This window comes from Pagrus pagrus (assembly GCF_965226575.1).
Source record: "Pagrus pagrus genome assembly, chromosome: 12".
NCBI classification, from domain to species: domain Eukaryota; kingdom Metazoa; phylum Chordata; class Actinopteri; order Spariformes; family Sparidae; genus Pagrus; species Pagrus pagrus.
In genome coordinates this window covers 21,582,437-21,600,159 of record NC_140196.1, presented here as the reverse complement: position 1 = coordinate 21,600,159, position 17,723 = coordinate 21,582,437, and the positions used below count along the sequence as shown (strand labels likewise).

The following is a 17,723-nucleotide window of genomic DNA, read 5'->3' as shown; positions in this document are numbered from 1 at the left end:
TCACTACAGGAACATCTGCTAGATTGACATTAGCCACTGAAATTGATTTGTAGCTGTGAGTCACCCTGGCAGGAGATAAAATGTATTCATCTCCAGCCCTTTTCTGTCGTATATGATTCACAATTTGCCGAAAGCGGTTTCAGAATTGATTTTAAGGTCAGATCATTAGTCTAATTTAAGAGACGCTTGAAAGTAGCGCTCTTTCGGTGAGGAATCACTTCTAACGGTTGATGGTCTTCTTTGTCTCATTTTCTTTCCGTGTGTCGCACGCAGGAGCGAGACCTGATGAGGACGTTCAAGATTCCAGCGGACACCTTTGTGACGTTCATGCTGACCCTGGAGGGCCACTATCACTCCGACGTGGCCTACCACAACAGCCTACACGCCGCTGATGTAGCACAGTCCACTCATATCCTCCTGTCCACGCCCGCACTGGATGTAAGTCACAGACACAAATTATATCAGCTACATTTTTGATAGTTTATATCCTCAAATTCAGCTCCGGTTCGTCATAGAATAAACACGTGACACCATTACCATGTGGCATCACCACCACACCTTTTTCTCAGGCTACTTTGATTTAATGAGGTGACTGGCATGACGTGCAGTTTAGCATGAAACTGCATGCCTGAGAGGATGACATGTGGAAGGACCGGCCTCTAGATCGCTGCCTAATACCTTACCTCGTTTGGCAAGTTCATTCATTGAGCTCATTTCTTTATTGTTCTTCCTCCTCTTCAAACGCAGGCCGTCTTCACTGATCTGGAGATCTTGGCAGCCATTTTCGCCGCAGCCATTCACGACGTGGACCATCCAGGAGTCTCCAACCAGTTCCTCATCAACACCAGTGAGTCCTCTCACAAAAACACAGTTTTTATTTAGTCTTTATTTACAAGATAGGCAGAAATATATATATAATGGTTTAATGGGATCTGTCTAAAAGGGAACAACAAGGGTTTTTTTAGGGACATTACATTTAATTTCCCTGTTCCTCCTTCCTCCTCCCTCTGCCTTCAGACTCCGAGCTGGCTCTGATGTACAATGATGAGTCAGTGCTGGAGAACCACCACCTGGCCGTGGGCTTCAAACTGCTGCAGGAAGACAACTGCGACATCTTCCAAAACCTCACCAAGAAGCAGAGGCAAACACTCCGGAGGATGGTTATAGACATGGTGAGGGGAAACATTACTCTGTGAAGCTGCGAGTGATGTCTTGACTACTTTATTGCTTCCTCCCTGAATCATTTCTTACATCATTTCCCCCGTGTCTCGCTCTCTTCCAGGTACTGGCAACGGACATGTCCAAACACATGAGCCTGCTGGCTGATCTGAAGACGATGGTCGAAACCAAGAAGGTGACGAGCTCTGGAGTGCTGCTGTTGGACAACTACACAGACAGGATGCAGGTACGAGGCACGCTTGTACAAACACATGATGCAGACAGTCTGGAACGCATGAAAGAGATGCAAGAGAGTTAAATTTTATATTTTATTTCTCTGCAGGTTTTGCGTAACATGGTTCACTGTGCCGACCTGAGCAACCCGACGAAGCCTCTGGATCTGTACCGGCAGTGGACCGACAGGATCATGGATGAGTTCTTCCACCAGGGAGACAGAGAGAGGGAGAGGGGGATGGAGATCAGCCCCATGTGCGACAAACACACAGCTTCAGTGGAGAGGACACAGGTAGAGAACACACACATCAAACTCCAAAAGCAGCAAGTTAATAAAATGTTTTGTTATTGTTACTGACATCATCCTTTCTTCTCTAGGTTGGCTTCATCGACTACATCGTCCACCCTCTGTGGGAGACATGGGCCGACCTGGTCCACCCCGACGCCCAGGACATCCTAGACACGCTGGAAGACAACAGGAACTGGTACCAGAGCATGATCCCCCAGAGCCCCTCCCCTCCCTTCTACACCAGCGATGGGGAGGGCGGCCCACACGGGGAGTTGGAGGGGGGACCGGTGACGAGTAAATTCCAGTTTGAACTGACGCTGGACGACCAGGATGGAGACGGGGAGAGCAGGATGATGGAGACAGCCGACAGCGTGTCGCTGGAAGACCATCCGACTGATCTGGACACGGCGACACGCGACCAAACATAGCTGAACTGACGCTGTTCTAAGAGTGCAGCAGTTTCTGCTGTTTTTGGCTGAAATCATTTTAATTGCAGTGGAGCAATCCTGCAATCTGGCTCTTCGGAGCTGCCTGGCAAAGAGGGCCTGACTGAATGTGGGGCACCCCTGCAAACAAGGCTTGGAAACCCTGTGGCAGTTTGTTTTTGAGCCGCCTAGACGGGAGCTGGAAGAGCGTAGCGTCTGTTCTTTAAAGAAGGGACTACTGTCGGACTGCGGAGTCGGGGGGATGAATCTTGGTTCTCACAGACAAAGAACGTGAAGTGGACAATGTGTATCCGTGTACTGGGACTAGTAAAAAATCCAAACTTGCACTTCAGGATGTTTTTTATGTTCATTTAGATTCTTTGTATGTTTTGTCGGGATCGGGTGCCACCTCGTAAAGTGTCCAACCAAAACTGCTGGTCAACAAGTTTATTGTAACCAAGTTGTTTTTTTCTAACACTTGTCTAAAAGAGAAAAATGTGTGTGCCTTTTTTTTTTTAACAACCGTGTCTTTTTGTAAGCGTTTTTATAATTTATTGAACACGTTCATGTAGCTGTAAAATGTGTCAGATTTTCTACAAAAAGAGGACACATTTGTCTCACACAGTCTTCCTAATGTTCTGGCAATAGTACAAGCTTGTTCTCACAAAAGCGTCCGGTGGATGTATTTCTAAAAATCAGCTGACTTCCCAGCACAATTTGCACTTTGTGGCATCGGATGGAGAGGTGGAGCGCATCGGTAACTTACAGGAAACATCACAGTAAACATGGAAAACCAAAATAATTTAATTTTGTTCCAATAATTCATTTCATAAGCTATTTAATAACTCACGGGTCAGATTCCCTTCAGATTTTTGAGTCCAAAAACATCTAAAGAAAAAATTCCAAAGATCCTGTAAAGAAAGCACTTTGATGATTTCACTGCCACCTCTGAAAAGTGTGATCCCACGCTTTTCAGAGTCACTAGTGTAACAAATCAAACTTCCAACCAGAAGCCAAATTGATCCCTCACATCTTTCTGTAGCTGAAGGAAAAGTTAGGAAGTGAAATATTGCCAAAAATATCCAAGACAAAGGTTTAAAAGATCTGCTCCCTTGTGTTTTGAGTTATTCCAGCATGGAAAAATCTGTTTCCACCTCGTGATTCCCCATCTCATGAGCTCACACACCTCTTGTGGTTAACAGCAATCCATTCTCGTGCTGTACACTTTGAATGACTGTAAGACTGTGTGCACATTTTAAACAGACACCTGTTAAGTGATAGATTCATCGTAGTATCTTGTAGTTTTTATCCCAGCACTTTGAATACGTCGACGGCTCGGCAGCTGGTTGCCGATCTGTCCAACGCTACCTTAAAGGTACCACATTGTAAGGTGCAACCTTCAGAATAAAAGGGGTCAATATCGTGTCATGACATGATATCTCCTCTGTGTGTGTGTGTGTGTGTGTGTGTGTGTGTGTGTGTGTGTGTGTGTGTGTGTGTGTGTGTGTGTGTGTGTGTGTGTGTGTGTGTGTGTGTGTGTGTGTGTGTGTGTGAGCGTGCGAGTGCGTGCATGTGAGTGTGTATGTGAGTATTCACAGAGTCGCACAATCTTGTTGCACCCGGCTGTGTTGTGCTGACCCCTCAGCTGTTTGTAACAGTGTATTTATTATCTTATTCTTGTATATGATATGATAATATTGATATTGATTGTTAATATTCCCTGTATATTTGTTATTATTTATATGCACTACCACATGTCAAATCACACTTTGACTGAACTCGTCTGGTGGTTTCCAGTTTAATGTATTTCGCAAGCTATTTTGCTATGAGACCGTAACATGAAGTTATGCAGTTCAATTTTGACAATTTGAAATGTCTGTTTTGGTTTTTAAGATCGCAGCCAGAAATCGTTTGTGCAGTCTGAAGCGACAACAACACCTCGCCGAGGTGCAGAAGAAGTCTGGCTTTTGTTTTTGTCTTTTTGTTCCTAGCGGATTATGAAGGCTGGATATTTACTCAGTATGTTGTGTACGGTGACGGGTCATTGTACAGCTACAGGAATATTTGCTGAAATATATGACGTGGTTTCAAAACTATTTTTTCAGTGTTTTCCTCACAATATATGGTCAAATGGTGTATGTTGTGCTCAACAAATGTTTTCTATCAGATTATTAAAACGGGCATGTATTACAGAAAAGTTCTGGTCTGTGTGTTTTTGGATCAAACCAACACTTTATCCTCGTCTCAAAGCTGTTTCATCAACTTTGAGAAGAAGTGATGATGAAAGCAGCCAGGTATGTTTCTTCAGGTGCACAATAACATTCAAATTAATCTTTAAAGCCACAATCACACGTGATCCTACAATTAAATAAAACAACAACTGATGTGGTTTTGTTCATGTCGTAGTTCCAGTTTTGCAACTCTGAGGGGAAAAACCTGCTGGAAATGACAGAAGCAGCAAAACAACTGAATCGAGTCATTAGTCACTTCCCAGCAGTGACGCTGGTGACGTGTCTTTTCTCTGATTTGAGTTCTGGACGCTGAGCCATCAGTGTAAACAGGAAGGGTAGAGATAGTGATGCTATGCGCCTCGCAATGAGGGCATTCACTCTCCCATGGCCGCGAGCACCTTGACCCAAGGCGATAAGCATCGAGAATACGTGATGAACAGGAGGGCGCGCATGAAGCCGTGAGATGACTTCCACTGATTTCAGTTTCAACAAAACAGACGGCAAAAAAAAGACACCTACTGCTCTCATATATCTCATGATAACGATATGTAGTCAGTCTTTGATGGCTTATAAATGCTTGATAGCACTCATTCTGCCTTTAGGTCTCAGCTCAAGAGTTCAGGCATTTTAATGCATTCATCTGTGAACCAATGTTTGAAAGGTGCTCAGTTTTTCAGTTCAACAGGCTTCATTGGCATTACACTCTAAATGTGTTGCCAAAGCCAACTTAGATGATGGCACTCATTAGTTAGCTATGAAAATTACCTGGTAGGATAGAAAATTGGCAGTGCTCATGGAGCAGTGCTGAGAAAGACTAGAGATCCATTGTTGACACAATGTACTGACTTAAAGGGGCACAATGTAGTTTTTGGAGAAGAAATTCAAATTCTGTAATATTTACATTATTAATGAGGTAATAATACAAACTCAGGAATAGGTATGTTTTCCATAACTGAATAAACAGGCTGTTCTCAGAGGAACATAAGGTCCCAGAACACTGTTTGAAGCTAGAAAGGTGGCAGGGTCCGCCAAATATAAACAAAGTAAAACAGTATGAAACTGTGTTGTCCTTTAAGGTCAGTTTGTTTATTCAGTTTTTTTGGGCATTAAAAAAAAATCAGTCAGTGATTCAAATTTCTTTCCTAAAACTACACAGTGCTCCTTTAAATATACTCCATGTGCTCCATGTGTGATACATCAGACGTCCAATTTGAAAGATTTCTGAGACGTAAGATTGTGTTTACTTTGTGGATGTCCGGCTGACAACAGGAAACATGAACCTTCCTTAGATTCAGCAAGAATGAGGTTCTGTTTATGGTAAACACTGGCGCAGACGAGGACTCGCGTTTTCCATGGTGGTGGTCCACACTGCCATGGCAATGGGCAGCGAGTTTGTTTGAAACTCTAACACAAGTCTTGTGGTCTGTCGGTGACTGACGTCAGCAGGGTGAAGGCAGACCGCCCTGGCCCCGGTGTCTGTGAACTGCCTGGGTCCAGGCTGGGCCGGAGGCTCCTAGTGCCAGTGGATCCAGTTGACAGCCAATCCACCTCCTTTCTCCACTCTACCAGCCAGGCTCTGAAAGGGCCCACGGCCCGGGGCCAAGGCGAGAGAGGAAGACAACCACTTCCAGCAAAACAAACCTGCTCTCTCCGTATCCACTTTATAAAAACAAATGTCTTCCTGCAGTTTCTCCTGGCCAGCTGCTGTTTGTTTTTAGTTGAGTTGACAGTAAGGACTGAAGTAAACTGGGCAGCAGTCAGTGAGAGGAATACAGGCTAATATGGGGCATTCCAGGATAATTCAATAGCGGCCCAGGCGTGTGTGTAGATGGCAGAGATCAGCTCTGAGTAGCTCAGACAGATCGGTAAGGAAGTGAAAACAGAGTTCTGCCCCGCTCTAAAAAAAAAAAAAGATGAATCTGGAAAAGATCAGATGAGGCAGTCAGCTTCCTCTAAGGCCTCTTGTATGTGTGTGTTTGTGTGTCTTGTGTTTCGTGGGGTCTAAAACGCAGGATTTGGACAATAACAGGATGCTTCCTTCCCAGAAAATGTCACAAATCATCTAGTTATCAAACATGGCGGCAGTCATCATAGATACGGCATTGTTTCTCTCTGTGCGGATTTGCCTTTGCATGCAACTCTCTGGAATATCTTCAGATACATAGGATGTGTACGGCAGCAGTTATGTAACACACAGAATGAGCGAACGCATGAGAAATGTCAAAACACACCCGAAATGTAAGACTTTGGTTTCCTGACCTTTTCATGAGGGAAAAGGAGGACATGCATGCAGAGTTTATTACCAACTTTGAGTCAAATTAATCAGGATTTATGGAAAATAAACTGAATAGTGTAAAAATATTATGCTAATTCTGTGTGATGACTGCATATTTTCTCACGAGCCTCAATTATTTGAAAGAAAGATGCTGATTTAAAAAGAAGTGGATCTTTGGACGCTATCCTGTGTGTGAAGCGCTTGTCTGTGTCAAGTCACATCTGTCATGATGCGTTTAAGGACACAGCACCCGCCTGACATTTGTGCTGATTCCTCTGGGCTCTCTACCCGGCGTGCAGCCGGCCCGGGAACTGTTTCGGACATGGAAGGGAACATCCCTGTGGGGACGCAGCGCCACACAAGAGCACTCTGACACCCCCGGGATCGCACATGCATACTTAAAGATGACACACGGAAGCACATGCATGCTCGCACACACTCTGAATAATGTGTGACATAGCAGCAGAGGAGCAGAAGTGACACTTGAAGATGGAGGGAATCCACTCCGCCTGAGGGGAAGAGAGGAAAGATGGATAGTGAACACTGATCATGCATGCACAGACACATACGTATACTCCTTTCACATACAGTTGGGGGATTTCCGGCTGATTTTCTGGCACCACAGCAGCACAGACTGTTGGCTTCCTCACAAAACAACCAGCTTTTCTCTGAAATGTGACTCCATGTTGGTCGGATCAATATAAAAGATCTACTGTAAACCAAATCACGTTTAACTCACATGCCCCTCGGTTTGATCAATAACTTGTCCTTATTTGACACCAAGGCAGAGAGAGACGGAGCGAGGGGAGAGTGTGCTGCTCTTTAACTCTCTGGTGTGTCAAAGTGAGCGAGCGCGTGGGAGGAGACGTTCAGCATGGCAGTCTGCGGTGGAGGGAGAGACTGAAAGAGAGAAAAGGGAGAGGAGGCCCACACAAAATGAAAATATCAACTCAACCACATCTATAGGGGCGAGATAACAAAAACATTCTCGCTGCATAACAATGCAGACCGGCAAAATGTCACGTGTACACGTCTGGATCTACCACCGAGGCTTAGATCCAGTAGTGCTTATAATTTTGACTCCCCTGCATTTGTCTGACAGCTTTAGTTATGCTTCAGATTACAGTTTCTGTGCCCTTCTTATTCTGTGAAATGTGTTTATTTTGAATGTTTGTGATAAACTGAAGGATGAAGTGTTCCTCTCAGGGTGCCATATGTAAAAACTGGCCACCCGTCACCCAGTAGAGAGGCCCAACAGCCTCCTTTAATTCAATCAAGCCTAATCCGATATCAAATAAAACGTATTTAAATCCGCTAGATATGGATTTTTCTATTTGGATCCACATCAAGTTGTAGTGACTCATTGATACCAGCCACCTTAATACTCCTGATTTTTATCATCGAGATCAAGAATGTTAAAAGAAAGTGAGAAAAAATCCCACGATCCGTCCCTTTATTCAGCAGCCAGCCAAACAACCAGCCAAACAGACAACCAACCAACCGTCCCCCCCAAAAAAACAACCAACCAAAACGGTTAATTCTCACCAACACGTTAACATAAAGGCGGCACCATCAACACCGTTTGTAAACACTCGACGCCGTGACGTATCAAACACCACATGCCCTGCTCACATGATTCAAAGATAAGGTTGTTGTTTTACAGTACCAGCCTGCTGCTGTGTTTTCCAGAGCTCGGTTTCATGTGCACAAACACCACTCTTTCCATCCACTCTTTCTCTGAGAGGATATGAACAATAAAGCCATTCATGTTTGCCTGGAAAAAACGCTGAGCCTGCACTCATCGCCTTCTTTCCATTTATTATCTATCATACTGAAACTATTATTTTTCTTGTCATCATACAAGAGATGAGATTAGTCAGAGTCCTATTGTTGTCTTGTTGTGAATTCCAGTAAGAATCTGAGAGCGTCACAGTTTGTAAGCACTGCCCCTGCAGCTTCCTCTGTGCCCACTGAACTGCGCTGTATTTACAGGAGCGATAAGGCCGCAGCGTTTCCCCCTCCACCCTGACTGGGCCAGATGGCCGCTCTACACCCCTAGACGCTGCCCTGCACGTCGGCATTGGGCCTTTCCAACGTGGCCCTGGCTGCACGTTGCTCAGTGCAAGGCTGATGGAGGATGCAGATAAGAGGGGCTGTTGTGGCTGGGCTGTCTCAAAGCAAAATGAGACGATGGTCAGATAGCTTCTTGTAAGTAATCCCGGCCAGTGTTTGTCTGCGTATGTGGCTGCAAGTGTGTGCACGTGTGGAATGTGCGCATGGTGAGGGGTGTAAACATGGCCGTAGTTTATAATGTACAGTGGTGGAAAACTTCTCATATCCTTGACATGAGTACAAGCACCAATACAACAATCTAACAAGGGTCCACTTGAAAAAGTAAGTTTTAACTGCTTTACACACAGTTAGTCCAGTGGTTCCCAGTAGGGGTCAGGACCCCTAGTTTATCTATATAGAGCCATTCAGACACAAGGCAGTGCAAAGTGCTTTACAAGCGCATAGAAATACAATAAATATGAAACATTAAAGGGACAATATGAATCTTTGTGGAATTTTAGTTCATAAAAATGAATTAAAATGACCAACAGAATGTGAAGAAATAACAGTTTTGACATCATGACGTCCGTGTACTGTGTTGCAGAGATATCTACTGAAGTTAGCATGCTAACCAGCTAGCCTTGGCCCGTCCCGGTCCAAAGCTCCTGTGCTAACCGTGTGAACACCAACACTCCTCTATTGCTCCGGGCTCCAAGTCTGGACCACTACAGTCACAGCTAACCAAGCTAGCAAGCTAACAAAGCTAATGGCAGCTACAGTTAATGGGGCATAATGGAAGAAATGTAGCTGAAAAACGTTCAAAAATGTATTACAATTCAGTTCAATTCAATTCATCTTTATTTGTAGAGGGACCATTTATAATGTTAAACATAATTGTTGCCATTTGATGCATTGTAGCCTACCAGAGTTAGCTTAGTAACTCTAATCAACATCTGCAGGTCATAATTGACAAAAGGAAAAGGATAAAGGAAAATACAAGATTTTACATTATTATGATGTTTATGTATTGATTTGCTGAGATATCTGGTAAAGTTAGCATGCTAACCAGTTTTCCTGATCCAAAGCTCTTGTGCTAGAGGTGTAAACAATAACACTACCCTGGTCCCTGAGCTCCCAGTCTGAACCGCTAGCTGCACAGCTAACTGAGCTAACTTTGCAAATTAGGTAAGGGCAGCTCATGATATGCTGCCCCGCATTTGTTCTGAGCTGGACAATTCTTACATATTGCATCTAAAATTTAAAATTGCAACTAAAATACAATAAAAACAAAAGCAAGCACATAAATGCAGATTAAAAAGAAGTTATGAATCTAAATCATTTGAAAGCTAAAGTAAACAGTAATGTTTTCAGCCCTGATTTTAATGAGCTGACAGTTTTAGCAGACCTCAGGTAATTATGAAACTTGCTCCACAGGTGGAGAGCGTACAAACTGAAAGCTGCCTCACCTTGCTTGGTTTTCCTGGGAACACTGAGTAAACCTGTCCCAGATAACCTGAGGGGTCTGGATGCTTCATGACTTCCAATTAATCAGAGGTGTAAATAGATGTATTTTATGGACCAATTGGTGCTTTATAGACACATGAAAAGGTTTGTAAAATCTAAGCTTTGACACATATGCATGTGCTTCACTTCCTTGATGTCTCACGATGACTCTGCTACAAAGATTTGTGCAGTGTTTTTATACTTCCTTCCTTCCTCTTGTGTTTTGCAAACCAAAAAAGGGTCCATGGAAAGATAGTAGCTCAACAACCTTGAGAAGAAGACATGCAATGGAAGCTAAATGAAAAAAAAAATTCAAAATTGGCCAGTGCATTAAAAAACTTGTGTCTCCCCTTTAATAAATAATACATTCACATATTGAGCCAGCAGTACCTGAATAACACCTGTTGAGACTGCAAGAAAACTAGTTAGCAAGTAGGCATAGAAGCTGAAACGACAGCTAAAAATAACATTTATACTGTCTTAATAAATGCTGGCGTTCATGAAGGGGCAGTTGAATTGCATGTGACAGCTAATTTTACCTCTTTGGGCCTCAAACAGCTGTTTAAATGGAACCATCTGAGTAGTTAAGAGAAGAAATATGTCTTTGTTTGTTAGGGGTCACAAGACGCAAGGGCCGGAAGCCACCAGGTCGACAATGAATAACATTATAAGCTCATCATATGTCTATTTTTGTCAAATCTGGATCTGAAAGTTACAAATAACTATGACTGTCTGATAAATGAGGTGGAGTGAAAAGTGGAATTTATAATATCAAAGTAGTGGAGTAAACGTATAAAAGTACTCAAGTAAAGCACAGTAGAAACATATGCATAGGCAGTTGGTCTGTATTGAATACAGAGATGCCGTTCAGCGCAGAAAGAAAATCAGATTGCATCTATAAACAGTGCTTGTGTCGGCGGATATGTAATGTAAGCCTACGTGCAGATCAGAGTGCCACCACAGACGACATGCCATGTCTCCACTCTACCATGTCACTCACTCACTCTCATTAAAGACCTGGCTGCAGCAGCAGTAGGCCAGTTTTCCTCTCCCTCTTTTCTAGTGGTTCGTAATGCACGAAACCACACATGAAAGAGTTCAGAGAGTACATCTTTATCTGCCTGTTTCGTTTGCAAAGTGCTCTCTGGCACTGTTGGCAAAGGGTGGAAGTTTTGGGATCAGCGAGGGCAAATGTAGGATCTTTATTTACTCTGAGGTCACGCTCACAGAGGAGCCCTGAGGCGAGCATGTGCCATCAAAACCCTCTCTATCTCTGCTACTGTCCATGAAGATGGTAGGCAAATGAATGTGAGAGGGTTGGTTTAAAGGTGCAATATGCAAGAATATGCTACCCGTCAAATTCACAATTCAAATATGGGGCAACATATCAACAGAGTAACTATGTGCTGCTGCTACTTTAGCAGTTCAGACTGGGAGCTCTGGGACCAGGGTAGTGTTCGCGTTTACACCAGTCTTACAGGATTTGTACTGGGACGGGCTGGAGCTAGCTGGTTAGCACGCTAACTTCAGTATATGTCTGCAACACCATACGTAGACATCATCAAGTTTTTTTTACATTTTCAACCAAAATTCTTACATATTGGTCCTATAAAGTGAATTAATGTATGTATGAGGGGAATCAGTAGTTTTTTGGAAGCATTTCCCCTACATAGCTTTGTGGTATGATACTGGCATAGATATGATCAGCTTTACTCCCTCTATGTTTGGGGTCCAACTGAAAAATCAACATATTGTTATCCTTTAAATTTTTTTTTTTCTTTTCTTTTGACTTTATTAAAACCAAAACTGTAGGAAAGTGGTAAAATTTGCCTTGGAGACAATAGAAATCTGCATTTCATTAAGAAGACAAAATATAAAAACTGACCTTTCAGCATTGTTATTGCACTGAATAGGGACATTTTTCATGTTTTTTATGTTATATGTACTTTGCATGAACAAGTATTCTCTTTGTGTTGAAGTATATACACTGAAACATGTAAATAAACAGTGGATAAACACTGTTAAATATGTATTTTTTTTAGCTGTTAAAGAGGGACCTGGGGTCAAACACTGCATGAACTGGGCTGCTTGGAAGCCCTAGCCAAATTATTCCTGCAGTGCAGCAGCGACACCCCGCGGCCACATGGCGAACAACCGCAGTGTGACTCCACCTGCAGTGAGCGTGCATCGCCAGCGGGCGCCGCTGTCGAGCCGCGCACCGCGCTGACTGCACAGGCAGCAGAAGTCAACCAGAGCATTTCTGCCACAGCTGATTCGGTCGCCATCTTTGTCGCGAACATAAACAACACCAGCGGGTCGCGTTGGCATTCAGACGCACCGCTGTTACTCGGAGGAAAGCGGCCCGCAGTGTGTCCGCCGCGGCGCTGGTGTTTCCCCTCCACCGACGATGACGGTCGACTTGGTCCCCTGAGCCTCCGTGTCGGCCGGTAAGAGAGCCCGGAGCTGCGGCAGCGTCGTCAGCTGATGTTACGCTGCCTCTGAACGGGTTGTTGTGCGCGAGCATGATGCCATGACAACGGTGCGGCTGTCATTAGCGCACCGCGAGGCTCATTTAACCTCGACATTATCCGCGTGTCAATAAGCCAGCGAGAAGCCACGAAGCGCGACCTGGTCTTTAAACCATGTAGCGAGCGCAGACACCGTGCTAACCAGGCCGGTCGGCGTCTTGTCTCTGAGCGCTCCACACTGCTGGCTTGTGTTCTCAATGAAGCTAACGTGTTTTTCCACAGAGATGGGGCTCCAGTGCGGACTTCCCCGCCGGGAGGAGGTTTAAAAAGGGGGGGCGGGGAGGGCAGCACAGGGGCCTTGCTGCCTGTGAGGAGATGGACCAAGAGTACGAGAGGCGGCTGCTGAGGCAAATCAACCACCAGAACCTGCCGACAGAGGCCCGCCTGTCAAAGGTGACACAGCCTGACAGAACATCTGTCTGCAGCTGCATGTCTCGTACGTGTGTATGCAGGATAGCTGGCTGAAACTAGTGTAATGTCCTGATCTAAAGAATATAGTGAGAACCACGACCTGGAAATGAAAAGCCCCTGAGTAATATTGTCTCTTTTACCAAATACTAATATTCCTGCTGTGATGTATTGTATTTAACTGTCTCTCTCTTGCCATCCCAGTGTGTGAGTGCTACCTGCAGTCCTGTCAGTGTGAAGTCAGGGGACCGCTTCATCCCCACCCGCGCTGGAAGCAACTGGAGCATCAACTTCCACTATGCCAACGTGAGCAGCCTTTACACCTGCTGGTCGATTAACCGATTAACCGGCAGCTACTTTGATAATCTATTGATCGTTTCAGTCATTTTTCAAGCCAATAAGACAAACTAATGGCTGGTTGCAGCTTCTTAAATGTGAGAATTTGCTGCGTTTCTTTGTCACGTATGATAGTAAATGAAGAGTCTTTTGGTTTTGGACTGTTGGTTGGACAAAATAAGCAATTTGAAGGTATAACGTAAATTTTTCATGATTTTCCGGCAAGGAATTAACCTTCAGATTAACATGTAATGGAAATAATGGCAGTTGCAGCCGTACCTTTGATATTTTACAAACAAAACAATGAAAAATTTGACGTACCTTTCCTTTTTCTCTGCAGGAGAACTGCCGCTCCCCAAATCAGACCCATAAAGCAAAGGATGCCAGTTCAGATTCAAGCAAAGGTCAGACATTTTTTTTTTTAATGCTGGTCATTCTTCTTGCAAATCATCCAAGTTGTCTTTTTTTGTAAAATCCTGAGTTCTGTCTCTCCACCTTCTGTGTTTCCATCACCACTCTCTCTGCCTCCCCCCCTGCAGATGCTGTGGCGTACGCTGCCCTGCTGAGGAACGAGTTACTGGGGGCAGGGATAGAGACAGTGCCGGACCCTCACACGGACGACCGGCGGCATGCAGTCCTCTCTCAGGACTCTCACAGCCTTTTTAGGGTACGAGATGATGATGAAAATGGCTGTTGATCTCTGTTTTACATCAGATAATATGAATAAAATCATCCCTGAGTGTAATTCTGCTTTGTTAATCCTCCGCAGTACACTGTCCACACTAAGAGAGTGCCTTTCGATAGCGATAATGAAGTCTCACCGTACTCCCTTTCTCCACTTAGTAACAAGAGGTATGACACGTCTCAAGTGCTGAACACCAAACATGAAATGGCGCTTAAACTTTACCGTCAGCTGACCTTTTCCTCGCAATGTTTATCTGCAGTCACAAGCTGCTCCGCTCTCCTCGTAAACCAGCCCGGAAGATCTCCAAGATCCCCTTCAAGGTGCTGGACGCTCCGGAGCTGCAGGATGACTTCTACCTCAACCTGGTAGACTGGTCGGCAGGCAACCTGCTCAGTGTGGGCCTGGGAGCCTGCGTCTACCTGTGGAGTGCCTGCACCAGCCAGGTACGGTTAAGTTATTCAGTTATGGTGGGGAATGAATATAGTGTGTGATCCACTGAAGAGAAAAGTAAAATGGCAATTGTATATTCTTTGTGTTTGTGGAACAGGTGACAAGGTTATGTGACCTGTCAGTGGACGGGGACTCTGTTACATCAGTTTGTTGGAATGAGAGGGTGAGGCTGAATCTTCTGCTCATGTATGACAACAGTATAAGAATTAAATGAATTAATGTGAAAACAACAGGGTGATTTGACTTTGCCTCTGGTCCTATCAGGGGAGTCTCGTCGCTGTCGGAACCCACAAAGGTTACGTTCAGATCTGGGACGCGGCGGGTGGGAGGAAACTGACCAGTCTGGAGGGTCACTCAGCACGTGTAGGTCAGTCATCACCAGCTCGTTACTATCTGCTTTTAGCAAACTAGAAAGATTACAAGGAGAATCTCCAAACAGAAAAGAAAGAATATAATGTTGTTTTGCACTTTATCATAACTATCCTGTATATTGTGCCACCAAGCATGTGTTACTGTCATATCAAGAAACAGCAGATGGATTCTTTGACAGCCACAGTGAAATATGAGCCTTTGTGCCCAAGGTGCCCTGGCGTGGAACGGAGAGCAGCTGTCGTCGGGGAGTCGGGACCGAGTGATCCTCCAGCGGGACGTCAGAACCCCCCCTACCGCTGAGAGGAGGCTGCAAGGTCACAGACAAGAAGTGTGTGGTCTCAAGTGGTCTCCTGACCACCAGCACCTGGCGTCTGGAGGCAACGACAACAAGGTGAGAAAATTATTTCTTTCTTCTTAGGGACTTTTGAATGAATGAATCCTGAGACGATTTAAGCTTCATGGTCCCGTCACTTTTCGTCTCCTGCTCCGTCCCAGCTGTTGGTGTGGAACAGCTCCAGCCTTCTCCCCATGCAGCAGTACAGTGATCACCTGGCAGCAGTGAAGGCCATCGCCTGGTCCCCACACCAGCACGGGCTGCTGGCGTCAGGCGGCGGCACCGCCGACCGCTGCCTGCGCTTCTGGAACACGCTGACGGGTCAGGCGCTGCAGAGCACAGACACCGGCTCGCAGGTGTGCAACCTGGCCTGGTCCAAACACGCTAATGAACTGGTGAGGACACACACACATCATCATTTCTGTGTCATTAAGGAGTAATTGTTGCTTTGTAGCAGATGGTAATGACAATATAATAATCTTTAAAATCTTTAAAAGAGTATTCTTCTTCATCTCAGTGTTGACATTAAGACACTATCCAGCAATGTAAATAATTAATCATACATACTTCACGGTAATTTCAAACTTCAATACAAAATTGATATTTAAAAACTTTATTTATTAATTGTAAATGACCTCTCGCAGCCCACCTGCAGTGCCCCCAAGGCCCACAGGGGGCTGCAGACCATCACAGCTCTACAACAACAATATTTGTATTTTCAGTTGATTGTTCCCCCGTTTGTTTACAGGTGAGCACTCACGGCTACTCTCAGAACCAGATCCTGGTGTGGAAGTATCCGTCACTAACGCAGGTGGCCAAGCTGACAGGACACTCTTACAGAGTGCTCTATCTGGTAAGATTACAGTTTTAAATGACCGGCCGTGCATGTTCAGTGTAACTGGACTACCTACTCAGATAAATGTAGTGAAGAAAAAAAGTACAGTATTTCCCTCTGAAATGTGGTGGAGAAGAAGTATAAAGTGTACATGGCTTGGGTAACTTTACTTTGTTACATTTCTCCCCTCCCTCTCAGGCTGTGTCACCAGATGGGGAGGCCATCGTCACAGGAGCCGGGGATGAGACACTACGTTTCTGGAACGTCTTCAGCAAGACACGCTGCACCAAGGTACAGTGTGTTTGTCATGATGTCGATGTTGATGTCATGATGTCTCTTCTGATGTCTCATTTTAAGTTTGTGCATTTCACAATACATGAAGGTAACATTCTCCTGATGGATGAAGGCAATTGTGGATTCAAGTCAAATCATAAAACGATTAGTCAATTAAAAGAAAATAAATTGCCAGCTATTTTGATAACTGATTATTCATTTCAGTCATTTGCAAGAAAAAATGTCAAACATTTGCTGGTTCCTACTTCTAAAATATATTGATATTATATTTATGATAATAAATGAAGGGTCTTTGGTTTTTGGACTGTAGTTACTGAGAAGCGAATAAGGAATTAATCAGGAACTACTTAATAGTTAATGAATCGTTAATGAGTCATTCCTGAATAACTGTGATTGCAGGGACGATGTAGATAATAATAATAATAATAATAATACAGTATTATCTATAATAATAGTAGATAATACTGTATTAATGAATCATTAGGTAATGATTAGTTCAGAAATAAATTTGAATTGACATACTGTCCACTTTCTTCATGAGTTGTTACTTGTAAACTTTGAACCAGCCGCTGAGTGGCACGAACTAGTGACGACTCATTAAGTATTAATTCACAAGTCATTAGTTACTCTTTTTGTTTACCTTCAAGTAAAGTGAAACATATTACTGAGTAGTGCCCCCGTTTTGTTACCAAAATGATCATCAGCTCTTTATTACATATTAAAAGTTCTTGACACCATTTTTTCTTTTCCCAGGAATCAAAGTCAGTGCTGAACCTCTTCACGAGGATACGATAGTGAACAGCCGGACAGGACAGTTCAGGACTGCGACAGTCTGCTAAGCCGTGGTTGAAACGCACAGAGTCACCAACGACACTCACAGACTAGATCCCTCTCATCTCAGCACCACCTCTCAGTGCACCGACCACCTCTACAACTCTCCTCAGATCCACTTTTTCTACACAGGATCCAAACTTCCAACAACTGCCATCCCTCACAGTGATGTCACTGATTAAAAAAACAAACAGTCTGTTGTCAGGACACGTTGTCTGCTTAAAAAAAAGTCGGTCTTGTTTTCATTTTTTCTGTTGTGGAAGTGATGACATTGTTTTATTATATATTAGCAGAAGTATACATGTACAAGAGTTCTAAGCTATATAATGTAATGACGTCACATTTTTAAAAGGCTCTCCTTTTTAACAGAGAGAAGAAGAAGCCTGGTTTGGGTGGGGATGGGTGGGGTTTCTATATTTTGATAATGTGTGAACTACAAGCAGTATACAACAGAAGAGAAACAATAAATAAGAGAACACTCAC

General features: G+C 44.1%; 2 protein-coding genes across 2 annotated transcripts in view; both read left to right on the top strand.

Moving 5' to 3' along the window:
* Positions 1-4,303, top strand: part of LOC311266916 (3',5'-cyclic-AMP phosphodiesterase 4B-like) — a 56,691-nt gene extending 52,388 nt beyond the window's left edge. The window contains exons 13-18 of the mRNA XM_084369601.1: positions 274-438; positions 748-847; positions 1,018-1,172; positions 1,283-1,405; positions 1,502-1,684; positions 1,771-4,303. Of these exons, the coding sequence (XP_084225727.1) occupies positions 274-438; positions 748-847; positions 1,018-1,172; positions 1,283-1,405; positions 1,502-1,684; positions 1,771-2,109 (1,065 nt within the window). The 3' untranslated portion in view covers positions 2,110-4,303. The remainder of the gene's footprint in view (positions 1-273; positions 439-747; positions 848-1,017; positions 1,173-1,282; positions 1,406-1,501; positions 1,685-1,770) is intronic.
* An 8,024-nt stretch (positions 4,304-12,327) lies between these two features.
* On the top strand, positions 12,328-17,436 carry fzr1b (fizzy/cell division cycle 20 related 1b). The gene is made up of 14 exons (XM_084369948.1): positions 12,328-12,614; positions 12,918-13,088; positions 13,308-13,409; positions 13,780-13,843; positions 13,979-14,106; positions 14,209-14,291; positions 14,384-14,567; positions 14,672-14,737; positions 14,839-14,941; positions 15,156-15,337; positions 15,442-15,675; positions 16,029-16,133; positions 16,314-16,406; positions 17,163-17,436. Exons 2-14 carry the CDS (start codon positions 13,011-13,013, stop codon positions 17,202-17,204), a joined length of 1,464 nt encoding a protein of 487 aa, XP_084226074.1. The 5' UTR covers positions 12,328-12,614; positions 12,918-13,010; the 3' UTR covers positions 17,205-17,436.
* Positions 17,437-17,723: the final 287 nt, after the last annotated feature.